The following is a 27996-nucleotide window of genomic DNA, read 5'->3' as shown; positions in this document are numbered from 1 at the left end:
CTATTTTTAGTTTTTTAAGGAACCTCCATGCTGTTCTCCATAGTGGCTGTATCAATTAACATTCCCACCAGCAGTGCCAGAGGGTTCCCTTTTCTCCACACCCTCTCCAGCATTTATTGTTTGTAGATTTTTTGATGATGGCCATTCTGACTGGTGTGAGGTGAGACCTCATTGTAGTTTCGATTTGCATTTCTCTAATGATTAATGATGTTGAGCATTCTTTCATGTGTTTGTTGGCAATCTGTATATCTTCTTTGGAGAAATGTCTATTTAGGTCTTCTACCCATGCCATTCTTTACCTTTCTGTGAACCAACATAATGTATAAACTTCTGTTGAAAAGACCACTACAGGAGTATCCAAGAAGGAAGCTAAAAGCTACCCAATAATATGGATGGCAAAAATATTATGTGGAAGAGCCATAGAAAGCTTTTCTTCAGTGTTTCTTCTCTTTCTTTGCCCAAAGAACTATATTCTGTTTCAGGAGATGATATTTATCAGGTAGTATTTTAGTTGCAAAGGAGTGACTGTCTTGGGATATCTTGAAAATTATCATGTGAAAGCTTTCTTTTTCCTGTTGAACAGCTAATAAGACGTAGAAGCTGATGTCAATGGATTACTCTCTCGTCAAGCTCTGGAAAAGGTTCTTTCAAATTTCTACATTGTTCTTACTATTGGCCTTTCTGGATGGCACAGAGACTACCTTCAGTATATCTTCTGAAGATGCCTGTTCATTCTCAGAGAAGTGCATAGTCAGTTTCTCTAGTCTTTAAGAGGGAAGAGTTCCTATGGGATCAAGAGGATCAGGGAAGTCATTTGCAGAAACACCACCCTCAAAAGAAAGGGTAGACGGATAGGAAAATATGTTTTAAGATGTCTTTTCTCAAAGAAGAGTCCCTTAGAACTCCCGAATTGGTTTTTCCTGTTCCAAATCACTCAACAAAGTCCTTACACTGGCCCAAGTTCTACTCTGTTCTCTCCCCCCATTACCTCTCTGATATCTCTCACTGCTTTCCTCTTTTTTGTCTCTCTCCAGCTACAGTAGTCTACTTCCTATTCCAAGAAGATGCCAGACACTTGTCCACCTCCCAAAAAAGTTTTGTTTATTTCTTTGCCTGAACTATCCTTTCTCTGTATTTCCATGGCTTAATCCCTCAATTTTAGGTCTTTGCTCAAGGGTTACTTTCTCAGTGAAGCCCTCACTGGCTATCCTAATTAATATTTCATATCCCACCCCCAAAAAACCCTCTGATACCCCTTCCCTGCTTTACTTTTTAAATTAATTTTATGAAGAATAGTTGATTTACAATGTTGTGTTAATTTCTGCTGTACAGTAAAGTGACTCAATTTTGCATATATATTCTTTTTCATATTCTTTTCCTTTCTGGTTTATCACAGGACATTGAATATCGTTCCCTGTGCTATACAGTAGGACCTAGTTGTTTATCCATTCTATATATAATAGTTTGCATCTGCTAATCCCACACTCCCAGTCCTTCCCTCCCCCACCCCTCTCCCCCTTGGCAACCACAAGTCTGTTCTCTATGTCTGTGAATCTGTTTCTGTTTTGTAGATGTGTTCATTTGTGTCGTGTTTCAGATTCCACATATAAGTGATATCATATGGTGTTTGTCTTTCTCTTTCTGACTTACTTCACTTAGTATGGTAGTTTCTAGGTCCATCCATTTTGCTGCAAATGGCATTGTATCATTCTTTTTTATGGCTGGGTAATATTCCATTGTATATAGGTACCACATCTTCTTTATCCATTCACCTGTTGATGGGCATTTAGGTTGTTTCCATGTCTTGGCTATTGTAAATAGTGCTGCTCCTGCTTTACTTTTCTTTTACCAGAGGTCTTTCACCATCTATCATACCAAATATTTTACTTATTTAGTTTGTTAATGTGGTTCCCCCTCTCCCCATTAAAATATAAGTAACTTGAAGGCAGAGGTATTTGTCTGTTTTGTTTACTGCTGTTTCTACTGCAGATTCTGCCCAGCCTAGCACTGGGGGTGGGGAGTAGTGCCTGGCATAAAACTCCTAAAGATTAAATAAATACATTGAACAAATAAAAACAACACAGTAATATTTCTGGTCTCCTCTCTTTGCATTTAGTTTCTTCTTGGCACTCATGCAGGTCACCTTGTCAGCTTAGCCACTTCCAGCATGAACTTCAGCAGAGCTCATTTATCCAAAACTCAGGTTGCTACCCAGGAGTCTTACATGCCCAGGGGACATACCATCTCAAACAGACTTTGCTACTTTGGGAATTGAAGGGCAACTGGGGGTGAGCTTGAACTACTTATAAACTCAGTGGCAAAGTCCTTCCAACTGATTGCCAGATGCTATACAGCCCAAATGCCTTGCTGGTTGGCTATATTTTTACTTCTTAGTAAAATTCTTTGTACAAATGGGAATGGCTATAGTTATATGAAAGGATTCATACAGCTCATTTACAAGCAGGGTTTAAGGCACTAGGACAAACCTGTCTACTTCTTTGGCATTTGCGGCATAGGTGCATGTATACAGTAAGTCCCCTACATATGAACGAGTTCCATTCCAAGAGCATGTTGGTAAGTCCAATTTGTTCGAAAGTTCCACAAAGTTAGCCTAGGTACCCAACTAACACAATCGGCTATATAGTACTGTACTGAAATAGGTTTATAGTACTGTCCTGTAATAGGTTTATAATACTTTTCACACAAATAATACATAAAAAGCAAACACAAAAAATAAAGAAAACATTTAAAATTTTACAGTACAGTACCTTGAAAAGTACAGTAGTACAATACAACAGCTGGCTGGCATACAGGGGCACGTTCACATCTTTGAAAGTTCGCAATTTGTACCCTACCTTTGCTGTTTTCATCCAAAAGGTCACCAAGTCTGCTCACCAACTCTTCTCCACTTTCCATGTCCACATCACTGCCTTGTGCTAGGTCCTTATTTCTCATATAGTATTTCACAATAACCTACCATCAAATCCATCCTTCATAATGATATCAGAGGTAAAACTTGAAAAAGCATACCCGATCACATTCTTTCTTTGTAAGATTCTCTAATACAGCTCTTTCCTTTTCTCTTAGAATAAACCCAAACTTACTAGCATGGGAAAATCTTTTACTAACTCCATCTTTATTTCCTGTCATCATGTTCTGCTTTGCACACTATTATCATACTAAGAGAAAATTTCTTTTGGTTTGCCATGCCTCTCATCCGTTTCACATACTGTTCTATTTATCTTAAATACCCAACTCTCCTTCTTTTTCTAGATAACTTTTTCTCCAACTTCAAATCTTGGTCATTGCCTACTTTGAGAACCCCTCCTGTGACACCCCACCTCATTCAAATAGCTTTCCTAGGTTTTCCTTTTAGACCCTGTATATTTCTCTATTAATGCACTTAACCTGAATATTTAAAAATTTTGAGGACAATAACAGAATTGTAGCTTTTATCTCTATGTACCAATAACATAGAACTGTGCTTGTTATCTAGTACACCATCAATAAATGTTGAATGAATGACTAAACATATTCAGGATGTATTAGACAAAATAAATTATGATTAATTTATATTGACAGATTGTATCTCATTTTGATGATCATAAAGAGTAGAAATGACTTTACTACTGCTCTTTCAATCCAATTTACATTTATTGGTTACAAAGAAGTGGAAATGGGGCAGAAAAGCTTTCATTTAAACATAGTCTGTTTAAGGTAAGTTTGTGTTCTACAGGCATGATGCTCATTGTAGTGGAGTTGTTTGTTGAACTCCTCCTAGATAGATAGACATTCCTATATGATATTCTAGTACTACTTCAGGATGGGAATGAGATGAATGTCTTTATTTTAAAGAGACCAAAGAATTAGGTAAGGTACATAGCATGATAGTTTTGCACTAAGGAATGGACCCAGAACCCCTGACTCTGATTACTGATTGGTTACCAGCTACCTTGTAATAACAAACATGAGCCACTTACACATTCGAAATCAGGTGGGAGTGTGAGGCAGTGGGTTCAATAAACAGAGACCAAAAATAATCCAACCCTCCCTTAATTCCCCCAAACAGAAAACAAACGATCACAGAAAATTTCTGAGTATTTGGATGGTTTTATACATTTTTTTTCTGTCTCTTTATATATAGACAAAATCTTTGTAAAACCATAAACAATTTTTATGGGAGCCATGCTTATACCTGAAGAATGGAGACTGGTTTACGAATTATAAAAAGTCACTTTTTATGAGATGATGGGATCACACGTCAAAGGCTCATTTATTGCCATTAGTATTATTGATAACATGGATGTTATGTTTCATGGTAAGTTTATTGTTAAATCTCTTAAAAGCTCTCTGTAAAGTCTGATTCAAAAGGTAGAGAAAGCCATTTTTCCCTTTAAAAGACGATTTTGAAACATCCCACTTGGCCATGAGTGCATTCTTCATCTTCAAAGTACTTAGACAAATGCTGACACACTTAGAGGAGCACTGATGTTTCCCAACAAAAGGGATTTTAATAGCCTGAAAAAATGTAATGGTAATATATTATTTTAAGATCAAATTTCCTAATGCTTATTAACCAAATAACGTAACTGTAAGTGTCTATTATTGAGATGATACTTGCCACAGAATGACAATTAGCAAATTTATATTATGAATATGAGCACTTTCCATTTAAATAATTTTTTATTCATAATGGCTTTTCTCATAATCAAATCTCATTTGACTTCAATTTATTAAGATGTTGATATCCATTAAAATTGCAGCCACATGGACCAACAACAAAACAAAACTAATTGTTTACGTGAAGCAATACGTCTAGATCAATATGTCTAATTGCACTGAAGTAGATGCCAAGTTCAGTGGGGATATGAATTATTTTTTTTCTTAGTTCAGACCTGAAGCAATGTACATATGCTGACTTAAATTTGCAGAATGGCTTAAGGCAGCCCTAAACTACTGATTCTTTGGAAAAAATCAATAAATGAGCACAGAGTAAGAGTGTCTCACAGTGATTTACTGGCCTGTGCAGCAACATGTGTATAATAAGACCCTACAGCTATTTCACTGCAGTAATGATCCAGTTCCAGATGAAGACTAGAGGGGACATGAAGCAATGCCCATAACTGCACAGAGTCAGCTCCCATCACTGGGGTTACTTTCACTTACCTGGGAAAGATGCTGAATACAAAGTATGCCAAACATCATGATGAGTTAGTTTGAAAGGCCATCAATCCATCAATATAAAGGTGTGGTTTTAAGTTAAAGTAGTTCAACTTCTTGGTCTTGTTGATTCAAGACAGTGTTCTTATTCTCCCTGGAAGAAAATGAAATAGCGTAAGCAGAGAAGTAAAAAGAAAATTGAAATAAAGGAGAAAATGCCATATTTTTAGATGACTTTTAGCAGAATAAGGTAGTAGTTAAGAGCATGTATATGGTGGTCCAGCTCAAATCCAGGCATGATCACTTACTATCTCTGTAATTTAGGCCAACTTAATCTTTCCAAGTCTCAATTTCCTCTTTTTAAAATGGAGATCAGGTACTCTACAGCTGTAGGGTTGTTGTTGTGTGTTAAAGAGGATAATGTAATGTAAAATAAACTGTGCTGTCTTAGTAAGTGCCATTTAAGTGTTAGGTATTATTTGACTAGGGGTGGGAGAGGTCAGATGCTAAATGGTCAACTAGTATCTTGGAGCAATTTCTCATTCTTTTTGTGTTTGAGCCAATGCTGGAGAAGCATGCATGCCCGAGAGAGATTCTGGATTCAAATCATTTCTTCAATTTGATCTTATCTGCATAGTTTTCCTCTACCTTTGGCGTGAGCCTTACTAAATGAGCAGGTTTGTGATGGACTGTGAAGCTCCAAAACATCCACCTATTGCTTTTGGCCACTGAGAGGCTGGAGAGAGCCTGGCCAAGCCTAAGACGTCAGATCTCATTCTCCCAGCCCTTCCTCAATATCCCCCACCAAGCCCCTCAATAAAATAGTTTGACATCCTTCCCCCATCCCAGTTCACCTCTCCCCCAAATCTCTCTGTAATTCCTAAATCTGGCCATTAACTGAAGCTATGAAAATATAATAAAAGGGTCTCCTATCAAGATAAACGTTATACTTTATAGGGAAGAAACAAATAGATTTCCTTATAAGAAAAGAAGGAAAATACAAAGGACTATTTCCTAAGTCCCTATGATGTGCTGCACTCTATCCCAAGTGCCTTATATAAGATAATCATCTCACCCTTTAGGATGGAAAGTTTGTTTGAAATGACATGCTTGTACTACAGAAACAGCAAAAATACACTCTAACTCATGTAGCATAGTAAAAATAAAAAAGTTCTAGAATCTGACTGCCGGGGCTTGAATCCCATCTCTGCTGTTTACTATTTAAATTCTCTGTACGTCCCTTTTCTTATCAGAAAAAAAAGGCTAATAACATAGTAACTACCTCGTAAGGTGGTTTAAGGATTTAAAGAGCTAATTCCTAAGGGCCCACAGCATGGGGGCTGCAACACTGAATACATTCAATGGCTAGTAGTTGTAAGAATTATCATATTAGCATGTGAAAACTTTCATTGGTCCTATATTTCAGGTTCCATACTTGAAAAGGAAGAAACGTGCACATTGACTTATCAGCCCACTAAAAAGAAAATCACTCTAAAGCCTTCTTTTGTGAAGAGTGCCTGCCATGAAAATCTGATTTGCATGCCTCCATTAAAAAAAATCCTTGTAGAACCTTTGCCTTATAAATTTAAAAATGCTCATAATTAGCAAGTTTGTGTGGGAGGAAATAAATGCTGTTTTCCAAAGTGGAGAATCTAAGAGAAAAAAATCCTTTAGCCGCCAGAGGCACTGCAGTCATGGGCAACCCTCTTCCTGGTAAAGTATCTCTTAGTCTTAGGGTTTGGGTAGGATTTCTAGTATCATCCCTCCTGCTGTCTCACTCTACAAGCTATCTGAACTCACAACATCCAACAGGAGTCCAAATATCCCACTTCTAATGCTGAACCCTCTCCATGTCCACGGACACCTTGAAAACCCTGTGCATTGCATGGTTTGCATACTCCACTTTGAGAGCCCTGTCCACATACCTTTGGTGTGTGTGTGTGGCAGGGGAGGGTATAGGCTTCATGAAATCAGTTTCCACACATGCATTCTGGGGATCAGGCATCCTGCCTTCCCTAGTGTTATATTCTGCTGAGTCGACCATAAATTCTCAGCGGGTGCAGAGTCCATGCCTGCAGGCCAGTCCTGCCCTGTGCCTGAAGCAGAGGTGCCTCCGGTCTCCCATACTTCAGCCTGCAATCAGCCCCCACTGCTGGCAACCGCCCACCCCTACCCTTGATGTCTTGACATTCACCCTCTGGCGCCGTGTGCTCAGGCTGAACCTCAACCTCCTACTTTCTCCTTCCTCTCCACCCCGATTAAAGTCTGTAGTTCTTGCTTCCCATTGCAGGAGAGGTCTCTCCTCAACTAGCTGTATTTTAGAAGAGATGTGACACACTGATCTACTCCTGATAAAAATAGCTGTTAATTGGATGGTCTTTCCCTAGCCAATGTTCATTTTTTCCAAAGACCCATGAGAAAGCAGTACCTTAGACCAGTGGCATTAATTTCAAGTGATGGATGAAGGAACTAGGACAGGATGGAGTAGAAGTGTTGACCTGAGGGGCCTACCAAGTGCCCCTCAAATCCCTAAATGCGGGCAAAGGATACTAGGTCAGGGATCTCTTCAAGTGGCCACTGTGGACCTCCTTCCTCACCCTCCTCTTGCCCTAATATTCGGGCCTTTATGTCTCTGTAGTATCATTGCTATGACAATATTGTAATTTTTTATATGTTCTAATATTCATCTTGCTATATTTTAATATAATTCCTAATCTACTACGAGAATTATTCTTAAAATAGATATTTCTTTTTCTTTGTCCTGCAGTGGAGTCAGGCTTTTAAGTCATCTGGAGAACTCTACTATAAAAATGATGGTCATATTTTATAATTCCTGTAACTATTTATAAATAGTAATATTTTAACTGTTTGCATAACAATGAGGCACAAAAATTAGATCTTACAAATGTACTTGGTGCTTCATCATTCAGTAAGTGCATTTGGAATGCAATTCCTATGATTTCTGCAAGGCTAGTGTTTCTCAGCTTTATAACCATATGATCACTTTTCCCCAATTCTGCATTTCCCAGAGGGCATATCTTGACAAAGATCTTCTCTTAATGGCTGTGAAATTTAAGAGATAGTAGCGTCCAATCCTGTCAACCTCTCCTCCAGGCATCCTCCAACTCAGTTCTTCAGGAACTGGGGCGCATCTGACTGCTTCTGTCTGAGCCAACATAAGTCTCACTCAGCAGGGTCCGAGGCCAGTGGTCTTAACCCATTTCTTCTTTATGACTTATGTCTAGTCACGCTGCCCCAAAGGATGCTGTCCTAATTGTATTATGTTTCACTCTGTAATACATTTATCAGATGAAATATAATGCTATTAAAGCTGGGCAAAACCCAGGAAACATGAAACCCTTTCATTGTAATTTTGCACATGGCAGACACAGATTTTTCCATTCTGTGACTCCCAGATAGAGTTCTCCACTGTGCAGCTCAACTTTGGATGGAAGAGATAAATAGGAACAATTGAGGGTCACCCAGAGTAGTTACAGTGGGCTGTAAGTGAGCGTAGGAGCCACATTTTCTAATGGAATATTTGAGGAAATGTGAAGGAGTGTTTATATCAAAGAACATGCAGGAAGAGTTTACAAGATGCCTTAATTAAAATCATTCCTTATTCTTGTAGGATTCAGGGCCTTTCCTACTTGGAGAAGAATAGAGTCAGCTCTATAAAAATAAGAATAGTTACTTTGGTGTTCGCTTCTTATTTTTATTTTAGATATACTAGATACATCACTGGCCAAACCTGTGAAGCATTTAAATAATATCAGAAGAAGATGCAGAGCTTCCTCACAGGATTATATTTTCACATCCTAGAAACCAGTGCATAGACTAGATTTTAGGAAAAACATTTCTGGAGGGAGGTGTTCTTTCAATAACAGGCTCTTTTTTGGAGGGCCCATGATTGTTTACAATTTTCATAAATATAATTATAATTCAATTAAATTCAATTAAAATTCGTATTTGTTATCTTTTAGAAACATATTTTATTTTACTTTTTATGACAGAATTACTGGTCTGAAGATGTACTTTTTTTTTTGTCAAATTGGTTGTTTGGTGTCAGGATACAAGACAAATGTGTACACATATAAATATATGCATACATACATATAACGTATGTTGTAAGAACATAACTAAGACACACAAACTGAATTTTACAAAATTAGCTTTATATACAGACAGAGCCATAGTGGAGTCTTTCAGAACACTGACATAATTTGCTATTAAGACTAGTAGGAGTGAGCACATGTTATACCTGAGAGGTTATTCTAACAGACCTCAGTTGTCACACATGTAGAATTCCCAAGGGACTTCCTTGATGTTATCCACTTATATCTCCTTTCTAGAGAAGAAAGTACTGGCAATCCTTGAAAAACAATGATTGTCCTTTTACAAAATAATCAGAGAACAAAGTTGCCCTTTTTTGATTGTTCACTTTTTCAAGTCTCTTTGGTGACCACTGTTTCGTCCTTTTGTTCCTTTCACAAGTCACTAACATTGATTTAAACACCTGCAATACAAGGATTTATTCTGACAGGGTGTATGCAAGGCCATTCTACCTTGTGCATCTAGGAATTACCAACATTGAATTTGAAATAATGAATCATATGTACTCAGATTTAACATTGTAATTTTATACATTTCTCTTTCCTTTGTTGAAGATCTCTTCGGAGATTATCAAGGTCATATCCAGAATGAAATTTCAATTGTGGAATTTTGTGAACATCAAAACTGGTTTTTCTTATGTAAATGTTCCTCCTATGATAAACGTACTTTTATTTTAAATGCAGATAAGTATCTTTGACAAGCTATTCACTAAACATTCTGTGAGAGACGCTCTGTCCCTTAGAAGTGGAGAAAATTGTCACTGAGCGCTCAGTGAAGATGAGGAATCCTACTATACATCTCATATCAACTTTCTCTCTCATTCTTTACAAGAACTGTTTCAATCCTTCTCCGTTCTCCTGGAACCTCCAGTCCTTCTTACCTCGTCCTCTCTCTTATGATTCATTCCTTTCTCCACAGAGAAGATAGAAGCTATCAGAAGAAAACTTGCTCAACTTCCACCACCAAACCCATTAACATCCTTCATTTTCCCGCCTCTGCCTTATCCCCATATTATAATGGAAGAAATACCTCCCTGCAATCCAAACCTCACCCCCCTGCCTGTGCTCCGGATCCCACCTCCTCAAATCTTCTGGGGGAGCTCAGTCTGCAGATTATCCATCTGCTTTCTCCTGTATTTTCAACCACTCCTTCTCAACTAGCTCCTTCCCTTTAAGGGTTGAATGTACTCAGGTCTCTTCTATCTTGAAAAAAAATCCCTCAACCCTCCTTCCCTTCCTGATAACACACTGTGATTGTCGTATCACACCCAAGCTGGTTGCAAAAGTTGTCGTATGTGTTGTTTCTCATTTGTCTCCCACTTGATCCTCAATTCAATTAAATCTAGCTTTCTCCTACACACAGACACTGAAACTACTTTCTATACATTTATCAATCATTTGTTAATGAGATAGATTTCTATTTAGTGATGAAAAAAGATGTTCTGATACAGTTTTGAATGAAAAAAGTAGCTTACAAAACATAACAAAGCATAATCTATAGACTTTTTTTGTGTATATAGTTCTATGAATTTTAGCACATATATAGATTCATGTAATCACAATACAGAAAAGTTCAATCGCCCCAAAAAACTCCTTAATGCAATCTCCCTGCTTCTCAACCGATAAACCCTAATAACTATTCATCTGTCCTCCATCACTAGTTTTTTTTCTTTTCAAGAATGTTCTGTAAATGGAATCATGAGACTTTTTGCAACTGTCTTCCTTTACTCAGCCTAATGCCTTTGGGATTCATCCAAGTTGTTCTGAGCATCAATAGTTCATTTTTTTTCAATTAATGAACAATATTCCATTATCTAGATATATAAGTTTGTTTTCCATTCATCCATTGAAGGACAATTAAGTTGTTTCCATTTGAGAGCAATTATGAATACAGCTGCTACAAAAATTTGTTTACTGAGTATTGTTAGTATTTTTCATTTTAGCAATTCTAAGAGGTATGTGGTGGTATCATGTCACAGTGTTAATATGCATTTCCTTACTGGGCAAATATTCATGTGCCTATTTGCCATTCATGTATCTTTAATAATGTGTCTGTTCAAACCTTTAGCCCATTTTTTAAAAATTGGTTTGTTTTCTTAACTGTTGAGTTTTTCGAGTTCTTTATTTTTTCTCATTATTAGTCCTTTGTTGGATATGTGATTTGCAATTGTCTCCCACTGTGTAGCTTGCTGTTTTATTCTCTTATCAGTGTCTTTCACAGAGCAAAACTTTTTAATTTTGCTGCAGTCCAATTTATCAATTTTTTCCCTTATGGATTGTGATTTTGGTGTCATATCTAAGAACTCTTTGCCTAACCCTAGTTATACAAATTTTCTCCTATATTTTCTACTAAAAGTTTTTTTTTAAGTTTTATAGTCATACATTGTGTGTTTAAATCTGTGATCCTTTTTGAGTTCATTTTTGTATGAACTCAAAGATTCATTTTGTGTAAAGATTCATTTTGTTGTGAACAGTTGTCCTATAGTTCCAATATCATTTTGAAAAGATTATCTTTTATTGTTTTTGCATCTTTGTCAAAAATCAAGTGATGAAATTTTTTTCAGGATCTATTTTTGAACTCTATTTTGTTCCATTGATTTATGTACCTCTTTCTTTTCTAATACCACACTATATTGATTACTAATTACTTACTATTTAAGTCAGAATTGGGCAGTATTATTCTGCCACCTTTATTATTCTTCATTTTAAAAATTGTTGCAGCTATTCTATTTTAGAATCAATCTCTCTCTTATATATATATATATTATATACATATAAAATTATATATAATATGTATTGTATATAATTATGTATATTATATATATATAATTCTGCTTGAATTTTTATTGTAATTGGGGATAATTACCATCCTCATTATGTAGAGTCTTCCAATTCATGAACACAGTATGTCTGTCTTTTTATTCAGGTCTTCTTGTTTTACTTTCGCAGCATTTTGTAGTTTTCAGTATATATATCCTGTACATGTTTTGTTAGAATTATACCTAAATATTTTATTTTTTGCAACTGTTGTAGGTTTGTTGAAATTTCAGTTTTGAATTGTACATTGCTAGCTTAGAAAATGCCATTGATTTTCATAGGTTGACATTATATTCTATTAACTTGCTAAACTCACCTGATCTACAAAAATTTTGATGAGTTCCTTAGGATTTTATACAGAGACAGTCATGCTATCTGCAAATAGAACAATTTTGTTTCTTCTTCTCCAATATGTATGCCTTTTACTTCTTTTCTTTGTTTTATGGCAGTAACTAGGACTTTCATTCAGTACAGCATTGTATAGAAGTGTTAAGAGTATCATACTTGCCTTGCCCTCTATCTTAAGGGAAGGAAGCATTTAGTCTTTCACCATTAAACCTAATGTTAGCTGTGGGGTTTTGTGCAGGTGCCTTTTACAAGGTTGAAGAAGTTCCCTTCTATTTCTAGTTTGCTTAACTTTTTTACTATGCGTTGATGTGAATTTTGTCAAATGCTTTTTCTGCATCAATTGGTATGACGTGGTTTTCCTTTGTTAGACTGTCAATATGATGGATTACATTGATTGGTTTTCAAATATTGAAGCAGCCTTAAATTCCCAGGATAATACCTACTTGGTTATGGTGTGTTATCCTTTATATTTCTGCATTCAATTTGCTAATACTTTCTTGAGGAGTTTTGCATCTGTATTCATGAGTGATATTTGTCTATAGTTTGTTTTTTTTTTTAGTACTGACTTTTTCTTGTTTTGTTATCAGAGTAATTTTGGCCTCATAAATGACTTGGGGAGTGTGCCCTTCTCTTCTATTTTCTGGGAGAGGTTGTTTGGAATTGAAGTTAATTTTTTCTTTAAATGTTTAAATTTACCAGTGAAACTATTTGATCCTGAAGATTTCTTTTTCAGAAAAAAAATTTAAGTAGGAGTTCAATTTCTTTTATAATTTTAGGACAATTCAGGTCAGGTATTTCATCTTGGGTGAGTTTCTTTAGTTTGTGGGTTTTGAGGAATTGGTCATTTCATCTAAATTGTTGAATGTATATGCAAAGGATTGTACATAGTATTCTCCTTTTATCCTTTTCATGTCTACTGGGTATTTAGTGATTTTCTTTCATCTGATTTTAGTAATTTGTGTCTTCTGTATTTCTTTGTCAATCTTGCTAGAGTTTTATCAATTTATTGATGTTTTTCAAAGAATCAGCTTTTGTCTCATTGATTTTCTCTATTGTTTTCCTATTTTCAATGTAATTATTTCTGCTTTTAACTTTTAAGTTTCTTTCCTCTGCATAGTTTACATTTATTTTGCTCTTCTTTTTTCTCATTTCTTAAAGTGGAAGCTTAGATTCTAATATAAGCATTTATGCTATAAATTTTCCTCTAAGCACTGCTTCAACTGCATCCCACAAATTATGGTGTTGTATTTATTTTCTCCTGGAGATGTCTTTGTCTGCACTTTGGTGTCCACTATGGGTTGGCTAGAGGATACTGGGGGCAGGGGGAGATGGTAAACTTACTGCTGATGTTGTGGAATTTTGAATTCTGTTCTTCATCCCCAATCCCTCTGCTACTGTTTACTTTCCAGAGTTCTCAAATAGCTGTTTTATGCATTTTGTTCATGTTTTATAGCTCTATTTAATGTAAGCAACAAGGCAGAGTGTTTTTGCTCCATCTTACCCAGACTCAGAATCTTTCATACCCTTTTAAACCCTTTAAAATTATTTTACTTTTGTTCAAGGACTCAACGGGGAGGGTGCTTTGCTTTGTGCTTCTAGAATGCTGTCCCCAAACCTTTTCCATGTTGAATCTGGTCCTCTGAATATCCAGACTCAGCTGTCCACTGATGAATTTTAAATCAGTAAATCCTATGTAAGTGTTCAGGGTTGTCTTGTTTGAACTCTCAGACTGTCAGTGACACTGGACACTGACAGTCACAGATCCTTGGTATACTCTTCCCATGGCTTCCATACTTCCACAATCTCTAATTTTTCTTCTTCATCCTCCAGCTGCTCCTTAAATGTGGTCTCCTCTGGGTCTTTGCTGCAGACTCATAATTCTTCTCATTCCACAAGGCAGTCTCTTCACTCAGGCACTCAGTTTTCCATTACTATGCTTATGGTTTTTAAGTATTTATCTCTAGTCCAGAACTTTCTTCTGAGTTCCACATAAACATAATTGCTTTCTAGATGTTTCTGCTTCTTTATATTGTAGGCACCACAGAATCACATTTCTCTGTCTCAGTAAAGGGCACCTCCATACATTGGGTTGCTGACTAGAAATAGAATCATCCTTAAATATCTACTGCTGGTTCCTTCCTACAACATTAACTCAATAACTGAATTTATTCCCCCCTTTTTTTTTGGTCAATTCCTATGTCTTAACACTTCTGGAATTTGTCTCTGCTTTGTCCCTCTACTGCCACCTTGTCTGGGCTATTCTCCTGTCATCTAAAATATTTTGCCTGGTACCTTTGCACTTAGTCTTGCTTCCTCCCAATCCATTTTCTTGTATAGCCCGAGTAATTTTTGAGAAATATAAATTTTATATTATCACTTTCCTCCTTAAATCTTGTAAAATGTTCAATTTTCCTAATGCTTCATGTCTTCAATGCTATTAAAGGTATTTTACAACCTATCATGTTATCCTCAGTATCACTCAGTCTTTCTGCATTAGTGTCCTGTTGCTGCATGACAAATTGCCCTGAAATTTATCAGATTAAAACAATATATATTTATTAGTTCTCAGTTTCTGTGACTCAGAAATCTGGCCATGGCTTAACTGAGACTTCTGCTTCAAAGTGTCTCGTAAGACTTCAGTTAAAGTGTTGGCCTGCACTAGGCTCCTAGGAGAAGGCTCAACTGAGGAAAGACTAGCTTCCAAGCTCATTTACATGATAGCTGGCAGGATTCAGTTCCTCAGTCGTTGTTGCAACTGAGAGCCTCAGTTCTTCTCTGGATTTTGGCTAGAAGCCTCCTTCTTCACATGGACCTCTCCAACATGGCAACTTGCTTCATCAAAGTCAGCTGGAGTTTCCCAGCAACACAGAAGTCACATCATTTTTAGCAGGAATGCTAAATGACATCCCATCACCTGTTGGTTAGAAGTAAGTCAAGAGCAAGATCTTGCTCACTCTCAATGGGCATGAATGCCAGTAGGTATGGGTCTTAGTGTCCCATCTGAAGAGTCCACTACAATCTCTTACCTTCTTTTTCTTATCTCCTCTCTTAATTTCTCTGTGCTGCTTTCTGAATTATTACCAAAATTTTTCCAACTTACCAATTCTCTATTCAGTGGTGTCTAGTCTACTGTCTAACCCATATATTGCATTTCATCAATTATGATATTTTTCATTTCTACAATTTCCACTTGGATTGAAACATGCCTGTTCTCTTTTCCTCAAATCCCTTATTCTTATTTTTCTCTTTTATCTCTTTGGATGTTTTAATTAACTTATTTTGAAGGCCCCTTTATTTTTCTCTTTTATTTATTCTTTCTTAGATAAGAATCTTCCTACTTCTCCATCTTCTGACCATCTCTCATGGCAATAGTCACCATGTGCCTTGTAATTTTTTAAGTCTATGAGCGTGTCTTCAGTGTGACTTAGCTTGCATGGAAACACGTGGAAATTCCATTTATATTCTAGTTTCTAGAGACATCACTATAAGATTGATTTTTCAGTTGCTTCTGTCTAAGACCCTATAATGCATACAGGTTCTAAAACATTTTTTTTCTTAATCTTCTATGAACTACTCTTTCTTGGTTTTCCTCCTACTTTACTACCATTCCTTCTCATTTATCTTTGCTGGCTCCATTTCATTCAGCTCCTTGACACTAAATATTGTAATTCTACCAGGAGTTCTGTCCTATATACTCTTCTCTTCTCAATCAATCTCCAGTCACTTGACTTTAAATTTTATCTGTATTGGATGACACTAATCTCTCTCTCTCTCCAACCATAAACTAAACATTTATTAAATTTCTAATTCAACATCTCCTCTTTGATATTGAATAGACATCTCAATCTTAACATTTCCAAAATGTTTACTTGAGTATATTTATAATGTCAAAGTGAAGGAGGTGATGATAGAGGGGTAACGTTTGAAGACAGAAAAAATAAAACTTATTCCAGATACTAGCTTGGTGGTCCTCAACTTCAGGGTTGGAATGTGAGAAAATTTCAATTAGAAATCCAGATTTGTAGGCTACATATCCAGAGATCTGCTATGGTAGTTCTAGGCTAAGATCTGGGAATCTGCATCTTAATATCCTAGGTAATTCTGATGTAGGGATCTAAGCACAACACTTTGGAAAACTTTTTCTTCCCTAATGGCTATGGTGGGGTTCCTAATATTGTGCTGCCATCTTGGTTCTCATTACTCAAGGACAAAGCAGGACTAAGTCCTTTCACATATACGACTGGATAGGGCTGGGAAATTTTAGTTGTGTTTCAACTGCACTCAAAATTAGATTTTTTTACCTTTCCCTATAGGCCAATTTTAGCACAAGAGACATTTGTTAGTTGGACTCACCTATTCTATTTACATAAGGTGGCTCTGAAAAGGTTTTCTGTGATTGATACCACAAAAAAGAAAGATTGAAGATAACTGTGTAATTTTCTCAGTTCTTCATTCATTTTTCCCCTCCTCATAAATCTGCATGCTCTGATCTTCTGAGCCGCTTCTCTTTCTTAGTGAAATTCTTCGCCATCCCCTACTATGGGTTTTTTTTTGCTTCCCGAAACTTGCAAGCTTTTTTTGCATGTTAATTTTTATTAACATGACTATTTCGATAGCACTATCACGTTAGATATAGTTGCCATGCTACTGAATGTTATAGATTCCTCTTTTTGGTAGAAGAGCCAGTCCCTCAGGTGAAAAACCCAAATTCATTCAAGTATGCAGTATGCCTTTCCTGAAACAAGGGACCATCTTTAAATGAGGAGTATTTAAAAAGTCAACTAGGATAAAAATAATATGTGTGTTCTATTTCTTAACCCCAAGGTGACTGTGTCATTGTTGCTCTTCACAATGTCAGACTCAGTCCTTTAATAGGGGAGGGAGGAAACTTCACCTGTAGTATAGAAATGCTGTAGGACACTACAGTATCATTTAGTGAATTACTTTTAGTAAAATACTAAACAAACATTTGTGGTCAGAAAGTTAATATACATCTAAAATATTTTAGCACTATTCTCCATTAATAAAACTGCAAGAATATTAACAGTGAAGAACCATATTCATTTACATATGTTCCTAATGACAATGTCATTTCCAAATCTGAGGAACTCTTATTTCATTCAGAGAAACAAAGTTTACAGTCATTTCAAGGTCACACTGTCCAATCATCATCTTTGGCAAATTATGGTAGCTTGATTTCTTTTTTTAAAAAAGTTACAGTCAATTCAGCGTGCTCAGGATTGAAGACATGAGGACTAGTTTCTCTTGGGTTTGCCAAAAATCTCGTTCGGGTTTTCTGTAACACCTTAAGGAAAAACCCAAACGAAATTTTTGGCCAGTCCAATATGACTATCCCAGAATTCACGTGAAATGTATTTGTGATTTGAATGCTGTAAAAACCTAAAGTCCCTGGGACCCAATGATTTCCAAACTATTACATCATGGTGAAAGCACTTGAGCTGACTGAAAAAATAACCTGTCTTCCTATCTGTAAGTGAAATTTGACAGCATACTGGTAAGACAGGATTGCTGAAGGTGCTAGAAATATATACTGGTCACAGAGGCTTGATGGATGGAAAAAGCTGTAAAAACTAGCAATTCCTCTACTATAAATATTCAGTGAGAATTCTAGGCACCCCAGAATTCTTATAAAAGGAGGGAAGTAATCTTCTAAGGACAGCACTTGTACAGCTATTGTTGCCATAGGCATACCCAGGGAAAATCTGTGGTGCCTAGGGTCGCTAGGACAGTGTGGGTGGCATTACTATGTTGTGTTGTGTTCAATCTGCTTACCGTCATATACAGAAGGTCTTAAATTTACTTTTATAATTGGTGTTTGACCTAGTGATATTCTTTTGACTCACATGTGTATGTTATCTGTTTCTTCCTGTGGCCAATGACAAATAGGAAAAAGTTATTCAAGTCAGTGGATATTTACCTAACAGAAGAAATAAAGGAGCATGTACTACTTTATCTAGATGGCCATATTACTAAGTAAGAAGGAGAGAATGGATATCATTACACAACTGGAAGCTACTACCACAATGCATATACTCAGATTCCTGCCCTTAGTCAGCTTAAAGTAGTCTATAAGTATCTTAAAAATTCCACATATTTGATTATAGGTAGGATAAAAGAAGTATAAAATAAGAATTGTGTGAAATGCTGTTTATTAAAGGGAAGAAAGCTTGAATATGATATAAGTGGTTGTCATTTGAGAAACAGTTAGGACATCCAAGAAGAGATGCTCAACGGGGTATTACGACCATGAGCTTAGATAAAGGAGGAAATTCCTAACTAAAAGAGGCATTAGAATATCTTTTAAATACAACTTTTTCAAACTATACCCACTTCTCTGTCCACCCAAAGTCTCTGAGATGCCTCCATACCACCAAGTGTGTTCTCTTTGTCGGGGATAATGGAGCAGGGACAAAAATGGAGATGAACTGATCTAAATCCTTCACAAGCCTTAAAGCTTCCTAAGAATGGGAAATTCTATTTATCAGATATTCTATTCAACTTACTGAATAAGGTCTTTGATTTTCGTTTCTGTTTCTTCCCCCTTTCAGGGTGCCTTTCAAGAAATAATGATCACTTTTTGGCAATTCATCAGAAGAAGAGTGCGAAGCCAGCCTTCATTTATCACCATTCACAAGACATTGAGAAGAGCCTGGATATAGCTCCACAAAAGATTGAGAAACATAGCTACCATTCCTCTTCTAAAGCTCAAATAAGCAAACGCCACCAAATTGTTAATTCAGCATTTGCTAGACCTGCATATGACCCGTCTCTCAATCTGCTGGCCATGGCTGGTCAAGACGTTGAAGTGGAAAACCTTCCAATCCCAGCAGCAAATGTGATTGTGGTGGTAAGTATTGCATTTAACTGATGCTCATCTGATGGTTTCCTCTGTGGTTGATACTTTAAAACAAACAAACAAACAAAACCTAATGGTGAATAGTTATCATTGGCTCTCAATGACTATTTACCATAGCACTTCTTATTCTCTGGTATTTCTTTTTTGTTACTTGATTATTATCTGTTGGCTTCCTCTTGAATGTAAGTCCATAAAATAAGAAACCTTGTCTGTATCTTCTCTACACAGCACAATGCAAGGTGCATTGTAGGTGTTTAATAATTTGAACAAAAAATTGCTTCAGGAAGTCCTTACAGTTATGTTGGATCATATCCTGTATGGAGCCTCCTGACTTCTGTGATAATCTGTTCTAAGCAGAAGGCCTGAGTCTCAATTTATGTAAATAAATAGTACTTATTAAAGATCTTCTGGTCACTTGACTCAAATTACAAGAAATGAAGAGACCCTGAAAGGGAGAGAGTGATGTACAGGGAGGAGAGTTTTCTATAACTGGAGTAGATAAGATGGTTTGGAAGTAATTGATGGATAATATTCCTAATATCACTGAACAAGCATCACCTTTTATTAATCAAGGTGATGTAATGGGTCCATTTTTGTATTCTTAGGGTATGTAACCAGGCCAGAGATTCCCAATTTGTGGAAGTATCATAGTTTAAACACATGCTAAGGTTGACACACTGTTTGGACTATAGTCCCTCTCGAGTTTAAAATTACAATAGGAGGATCCACATTAAAACTACAAGTCAGTAACTAAATGGTTGTTAATTGCATTTCTGCCCCCAACCATAACCAAATATGTTGACTTTTAAGGCAAGATGATTCAATGAAACCATGTTTGCATTTTGGCAACCTCTCTATAAACCTAATGTAATTAAAATTAATAAGCTTTTTTCCTTTTCTTTATTTTTTTAATCTACTACATATAGGACACTTAGTATTGAGAATCAAAGATCCATTCATTGATGTTTTCAACTAGCATCCATTCAATATTTATTATGATCTGGCCATCATTTGGGGTATCTAGAAATACCCATCATTTGGGGCATCCACAAGTGAAATGGAGTCTCTAGTTTTGCTTGGGAAATGTCTGGGGAGAAATGTTTGTGAGCCAATAAAAATCATAAATAGAGAACATAAGATGAGCTCTTGTTAAGAGAAAATATGTGGGTCATTTGGCCTCCTGAAATACTTGAACAAATTTTCTGCATTTACATGAGTAACAGATGTTCTGAAGGTGAAAGCCATGCACTCTGTCTATTGAGTGAAGACAAATGATGTTAATGATGTCGCTGTATCTGGATATGCCTGTGCTAATACTCAGGCTCAGGAGAGATATTTCCTCTAGTGACCATCATCCACCCATAGTCATCAACTCTTAAAGTCGCTGTGAATTACGGATCAAGAGGTTTGTTCTATCTTATAATGTCATGTACTGTCTAGTTAATTTAATATTATGGAGAATAAAAGGCATCAGTGAGGAACTCTGGCAGGTCATTTCACTTTTAGCTCATTTGTGGTTTGGAGAGTCATGAAGAAGCTGTGCTTTTTCTTTTGGGTGATGATGACATGGAGGCAATGGGCGATTTTGTGGCATTAGCCTTCCCTAACCTCTCTTGATCTAGCCTCTAACGGTGCCATGGCACTGGTGGCTTGCAACAACCATTGCTAGTGCTAATGTTTCCCGTAATCCACTTACCTTACTTATGCACATGGTGATTTAGTAGGAAAACCAGGGAAGTGGAGTTATTTTTCAATAAATCAATAATTTTCAGCTTACTCAAAAAAGCAGAGGGTCAACATTTAACCAAGTCTCAGCGGGTTTGAAGGTTCATGCTTTATAGAAAAGAGATTTAGGAATGGAACGTACATGATGAAAGGGAGATATTTCAGCTGCTAAATGATTTTGGTGGAGTAATTGATATGTGTTTGCATATGTGTGTGTGTGTGTAATGTATGGTACCAAAAGAATTCTTGTGGTACCAAAGAATCATTTAGTGGCTTAATTTATACCAAAATGAGCAGTATTAATGAGTATTCATTTCCTGAATTGGGGAAATTATTGCGATTTTTTTTTAGCCAGAGTAAAAAGCCACTCCCAACTTCCAAAATACACAAGTACATAACTTTTAAATCTTCCTAGTTCAGAGGAGAGATCACTTGTTTCTTTCTCTCTCACTTGTTTCTGACATCATCAAAACCATGAGTTTTAAAATTAAAAATTTAACAGGAACATGAAAGATGTATGTATCCCTCCTTCTTTCCTGATTCCCAATTTCTGGTACAAAGCATTTTATAAGAACATTTGTCCACAGATGAATTTTTTCCTTTATCTTCTTTCTTTTATAGTCAGGAAAATATGCAGTTTATTTATTCCAATGAGAGGACAGCACAATTAGAATGTTTATCCCAAAGCATTCTAATTATGTTCTAGAGGTTCAATTAAGAAGCTGTTATTAAGATTTTTGTACAAATGCAATATACAGGGAATATGAATGTCCTCAAGGTCAAGGCTGTGGTAGGAGAAAAAAAAAAATGACTTTAACCAAATGTGTGCTGAGAATTCCATCAATATACATCAGGCCACAAGGCTACCACCTTAGGAAGGAGGGAACCCCGGGGTGTGAGGGAAGGTGGTAGAGTGGAAGCAGATGCAGGCTTTTCCAGTCCAGCAAGTTCAGCATAGGTTGCTGGGTGAAGAACATTTTAGCTTGGGCAAAGTATGAGAGAACTGGGGAATAGGAAGACTTTGCAATATAAGGATGGGGAGATTAGGGATGACTCCTTTCATTGAAGGAAGGAATAGGAGGAAAGGAGGAAGAAGAGGAGGAGGAGGAGGAAGGAAAGGGGAGGAGAAGGACAGGAGGGGAAGGAAGGGAAGGGGAGGGAAGGGGACAGGAGAGGAAGGAACAGAGGGATGGAGGGAGGGAAGGAGGGAAGAGAGGGAGAAGGAGGAGAAAAGAGAAGATATAGTGGCAGTTTTGGGGGTGGTGGGAAGACTTCTGTAAGCACATGAGAAGATGATGAGGAGTCTCCAAGAGCCTGAGATGGTCGCTGTGAGATTCCTAGAATCCTGAAACTTCTTGTCTTACTCACCACTCACCCAGACCATCACTCAGACAGACATTCTCTTGTTTTTTGACGCAAAACATTCTTTGCAAAGATTTTTATCAAGTGGTTGATTTCAAAGACCATTAAAGCCAAAAGCTCTGGATAACTGTGTTTCAGTTACATCCTGAGCTCTGGTTTATGTCTCTCCTCAACTTGGTTCTGCTGTTGACCAAGTTTTTGAGTTTCATCTTGCAGGTAAACAGATAATTCCTAGATGTGATTTGAAGGGCTTTGAAAGTCTTGCCTTCTCATTTCTTTGCTACAGTAAATAAATTTTGTAGCATTTAGTGTGTTATGTGATGTGGATAAATAATTGTTTTTTAATAGACAAATTAGTTTAATCATAATGTTGTATTAGTATAGTGACTGTCCCAAAAGGTGAGTTTAAGCTGTATAACTACCCCTGGAATTCTTCCATGTCAGGGAAGGCTTAATGGTTAAGAATATTTTGTAGCAAGTGACAAGAACCCAATAAAAACTAAAGAACATTTCATGATTCAAATAACAACACTTCTGTAGTATATCTAGCTTTAGGTATAGTTTGATCGAGGGCTCAAATAATTGGCCAGGATCAATCTCCCATCTCTGCTTTCCATGGAGTGACTTTATTCTCAGACTGATTCTGTCTTTTTCATCTTATCATGGTTTCCTGAAACTCCTGGAGTTTTATCCTTGGAGGTTCATATTCAGTGGAAAAGAATGAGTCTTTCACAACTGTCAATAATATCCTGAGCATCCCTATAGACCAATTTAAGTTAATTACTTACTTCATCCCTGAACAGTTTGTGGCCAGGTGATAAAATAAGGCAAATTATCTCAAACCTAAACCATATGCCTCACCCCGAGAGCATCCCTAAAAACCCATAATCTGTTTATGAGAAGGGAGGTTACCTGAATAAAAATTGGGAGACTAACAACCAAAGGCAGAATAGACACCAGATAGCAGCTAAATGTATGCTAAAGCAGAGATCTAGGCTGCAGTTTTTACTAAGACATGATAGCCTCTTCAAGAAATAATGAGGATATGACAGCTTACAACTTCGCCTCAAGAGTATGATTCTTGTACAAAAATATGGGTGACTAAAGTCATACTCTAAACTCTCTGACAATGGCCCAAAAAGGCAGCAGATTCACTCTGACACAGGAGAAAATTAAGGTACCTGGGCTGTGTCCTAACACCCAGACTATTTGCCTATGAGGACTGTGATTTAGGGCAATCTGTTGGACCCAGGATATTTTATCCCAAGAATGTTTCAAATTTGTGAAAACCACTGTAACCTGTATACTTCTTGATAGTGACTGCTTATGTGGTGGGGACCAGAAAAGCTACATTAGTACATAGGCTAAGTGAGTTGCTCGTGGTGGGCAAACTCACAGAACATGGGAAGCAAATGCAGGCTTTGGGAAAATTATGAATTATTATATGTCAAGGGTATTCGGGGCCATATAGTAAATACCAAGTCCAAAATACTACATGGATATAAGACACAAGTCTACTACAATGTAGGATGTGACTCTGATGCCTTCTAATGCAGTCCTGGGACACTAGTCCCAAGTTCCTGGAAGGAATGACTATAAAAGCCTGAGAGAAAAATCTCTGCCATGTTTTTATATGGTAGTACTTTTATTAAAACAATCAAATGTGTAGTTCTTTTCCTTGATTTTCAAATAAATGTAGTTATATTTTAGAAACTTCTTTCCTGTCTTCCTTGAAAATGGCATTTTTTACTGTAGACCCTACAACCTTTATCATTTTGGATTTGGTCTGTGTATTTGTTGTCTATTGTTGCATAACATATTACCTCAACATCTAGCAGCTCAAAGCAAGGACTATTTATTATTTCACATAGTTTCTGAAGGTCAGGAATCTGGGAGCAGATTAGTTGTGTAGTTCTGCCTCAGGGCTTACTGCAGTCAAGCTGTCACTTGACTAAGCTGAAGGATTCATTTCCAAGCCCACTCACATGGCTATTGGCAGGAGGCTTCAGTTCCTCAACACGTGGACCTCTCCATAGGACTGCTCAGACATGGCTTCCCCCAGAATATGTGAGGAGAGAGAGACACCACAGTGCCATGTATGACCTCGTCTTCAAGTCACACACCATCATTTCCACTGTATTCTATCCATTAGAAATGAGTTGCTAGGTCTCACCCACACTCATGGGGAGGGGACTGCAGAGGGCATGAATACCAGGAGGCAGGGATCATTGGGGACTATCTTGGAGTTTAGGTGTCACAGTCTTCAAAGCAAAATTGGAGGATCTTTGTATTATGCCATTGCTTGTTATGCACTTCTACCTATAAAGTTCAAGGAACATGAGGATTTAAGGACCTCATATAAACTTCAGGAGAGGTAGCTGTGTGCTGAAACCATATGGCTATTGAAATTGCATCATATATTGTAAAGGTGGAAGAAACTGTGTCAACAAAGAACCTTTGAGCATTAAGAAAAAACCCTCATGATTAGATGACAATTTACAGACAAAAAAAATCAAGGCCCCGAATCAATAACTTTCTCCAGGTTAATCGCTTAAAAAAAAGTGCTAGAGGCAGATCAGCTCTGTGCTTTTCGATGACCTAGAGGGATGGGAAAGGGAGGGTAGGAGGGAGATGCGAGAGGGAGGGGATATGGGGATATATGTCTACGTATAGCTGATTCACTTTGTTATACAGCAGCAACTAACACAACATTGTACAGCAATTATACTCCAATAAAGATGTTAAAAAAAAAAATTAGTAGAGTTGGGGATCCAAAAAAAAAAAAAGTGCTAGAGGCAGAATTCAAATTCAGATTTGTGTGACTTCAAAACTCAAACATGTTAATTTTTAATGTAATTTTTAATGTAAGTTAGTTTTTTGGTTTGCTTTGGGAAAGTATTCTAAATTTTCCCAACAGAAAATTTAACTTTATGAATTATATTCTATTTAAGCTAATGATAATGTAAATTCTCATGCTCTGAAAATACAGTCATCGATAGCTAGGTGTTCTTGTTGGAGCCACAGGTTAAAAGGTGAAAGACCTATAATGTCCATCCTACAGATCATCATAAAAAATGAATTATAATGTCAAATTAGATTTCACTTTAAGAAAGTCTAGAAGAAGAAATTCTGTAATCTACTTCAGGTATCTGGTTAACTTTCTACTCTTTTCTTAACCTAAAGGCTTAGTGTTAAACTATAAGAGCTTCTTACATAATCACCTTTCTTTTTAAATCCCAAACATTTGCATTTTGGAAAGCTTTGTGCTTAGATTCTCCAGATATTATTGTACCCCTGCAAAATCATCTTGAAGTGGAAATTCCATTCTTGAGCTTGGCATCCTGACAGTCACAACTGTCACCATCTGTTGCTTTTCTACATTTCTAGCTACTAAAGCAGCAAGGAGGATGCTGGAACACATTCTGGAAGTGCTAGAGGTCAAGCTTAGGCAATGTCTATGTGAAGTTTCAACACTGCACCACGCAGTACATCTGTTTGTTTTGCATAATTAGACTCAACATTAGGATGATTGACGTCTTAAGAGAACTGGTTTAATGATCATACTAATTGGACATTGGATATTTAGTAATGTTTTTATTTTAACTCCAAAAGGAATATATTTTCATAGAGCTTCAGAATATTTAGAAATATAGCAAAGGAAAAGGAGGAAGTAAAAATAATCCTTAACTGTTAGATAACAATGTCATCTTGATATATGTATCTATATGGTCTTTTATATATATGTGGATGTAGACCATTTTTTTAAAAAAATATGCAATCTGCATGCATAAGGTTTTATAGTTTTTTTTACTTAGTTTATATTATGGACACTTCTCCATGTCATTAACTATCTTTATATAGCATCACTTTTATGAGCTGCTAAAAATTCCATTGTGTAATAGATTTTACAGTTTTATGTATTGACATAGTCCCAACACATTCAGTAAGTTAAGGCAACTAATTCTGAGAAGGAGAAATAAATGTTGAATATATCAAATAGAGTATTTTTTTTTCATTGCAACTACCTACTTAATAATATTGAGAGAATTTAGAGAGCTTATCTTAAGGGAAACTACTTTCTTTATGAACTCTCTATATAATTGTACTATGGGATCTATTTTTTTGCTCTTGGCCAAATTACGTGTGTTCCATAGACCTTAAATCTCAAGCAAGGGAAATATTTAAAGCAGCCAGAGAAGTTAGCAGGACAAAAAAAAGGATGTTCTGTTAAGAGCATATTCTGTTTCAGGACTTTTCATTGAAGAAGATGGAAAGTGCTGTGTCTCATTATGTCAGAGCTTAAAAACTCTTCTTTTAGTCCAAACTTTTCACGATAATGTATAAACAAATGGAGTCTGCAGATAAACAAAGAGGATATCTTTTCTTTGGAGCAAATATTTACTTGTCTAAAAATTACCTTTGGTTTTCTAGTTGTTAAGAACTGTTCTCTTGCACCCTCTGTGAATGACTTTGTACCTCTTTCTTTCTTTCCTTCCTTCTTTCTCTGTTCCTCTCTAATCATAAATACCTATAAATCATTCTTAGTTTTTTTTTTTTTTTACTGTACAATGCTATATTTAAAATCTAACTACCAATGGATAATTAAAGTGGGCTTCCTGGGCATCTGGCCTTGCCAGTGCATGATGGGATTGGCACCATTGCACATGACTTAGTTTTCTCAAGATGATCCCTGTAACTCAGATGGTAGAAACAATTTGTTCCTTTCTCTTGTTTTAAGAAAACATAGGAGCTAAAAGTCTCTGGAAGGTTGTCTCCCTAAGCAAAGTTATGAAGCTTACTCATTGGTAACTTTTATCTTTAGTAACTGAGCACAGCACAGCTGCTGCTTCATACCATGGCTGACGACGTGGCCACTCAGGAATCAAAGGTTCTTATCCCTTGCCCTTTCATCCTTTTTCTTCCCAAACCACATGTTTTCATGAACCAGAACTGTTATAGCAAATTCCACTTCTAACACCAAAAAGCAAAGGAAGAATTCCTCCTGTGTTTCTCCTCTACTCTCTACATTACTCTGAATGCTTCACTCATGACATTTCTGGCCACCAATTGTGAAGAGGGGGAGAATTGCCATACCAAGCAATTCTGCGACACCAGCTGGGTATCCCACAATTTAATTCAGTTCTGACACTATCTACCTGGAGAGAGCATCAGATCCCACAGGTTAAGGGCTCAGTCCTATAAGACTGCCCCCCCACTTCCACTTCAGGTGCCAATCACAAATCCAGGTTGTTACCTGTGTTTCTGATCAACTGGCTGTAAACTGGAGTTCCCACCACCCCTTTATTGGGTTTAATTAATTTGCTGGAGTGGCTTACAGAACTCAGGATAACATTTTACTCACTAGATTACCAGTTTATTATAAAAAATATAACTTGGGAAACGGCAAATGGAAAGATGCAAAGGGCAAGTTATGTGAGATGGGGCACAGCGCTTCCCTGCCCTCTCTGCGTGAGCCACTCTCCAAGCAGCTCCACCAACCTGGAATCTCTCAAAACCCTGTTCTTTTGGGTTTTTGTAGAGGCTTCATTACATAGGCACGATTGATTAAATCATTGGTCATTGGTAATTGATTCA

The 27996-nt window shown here is 36.8% G+C and overlaps 1 protein-coding gene across 2 annotated transcripts in view; it reads left to right on the top strand.

Annotated features, from left to right (window-relative positions):
• The window catches only part of PTPRR (protein tyrosine phosphatase receptor type R), a 261921-nt gene that overhangs the window by 4023 nt on the left and 229902 nt on the right, over positions 1 to 27996 (top strand). Inside the window, exon 2 of one of the 2 annotated variants that reach the window (XM_055085211.1) lies at positions 19007 to 19305. In XM_055085211.1, the coding sequence (XP_054941186.1) occupies positions 19007 to 19305 (299 nt within the window). Of the gene's footprint in view, positions 1 to 19006; positions 19306 to 27996 lie in introns of those variants that run through there. The other variant, XM_055085212.1, reaches the window with a different exon arrangement.

The sequence above is a fragment of the Physeter macrocephalus genome, chromosome 6 (genome assembly GCF_002837175.3).
Source record: "Physeter macrocephalus isolate SW-GA chromosome 6, ASM283717v5, whole genome shotgun sequence".
Lineage (NCBI taxonomy): Eukaryota > Metazoa > Chordata > Mammalia > Artiodactyla > Physeteridae > Physeter > Physeter macrocephalus.
The sequence above is the reverse complement of the archived record's forward strand: the minus strand, read 5'-3'. Positions and strand labels throughout refer to the sequence as shown.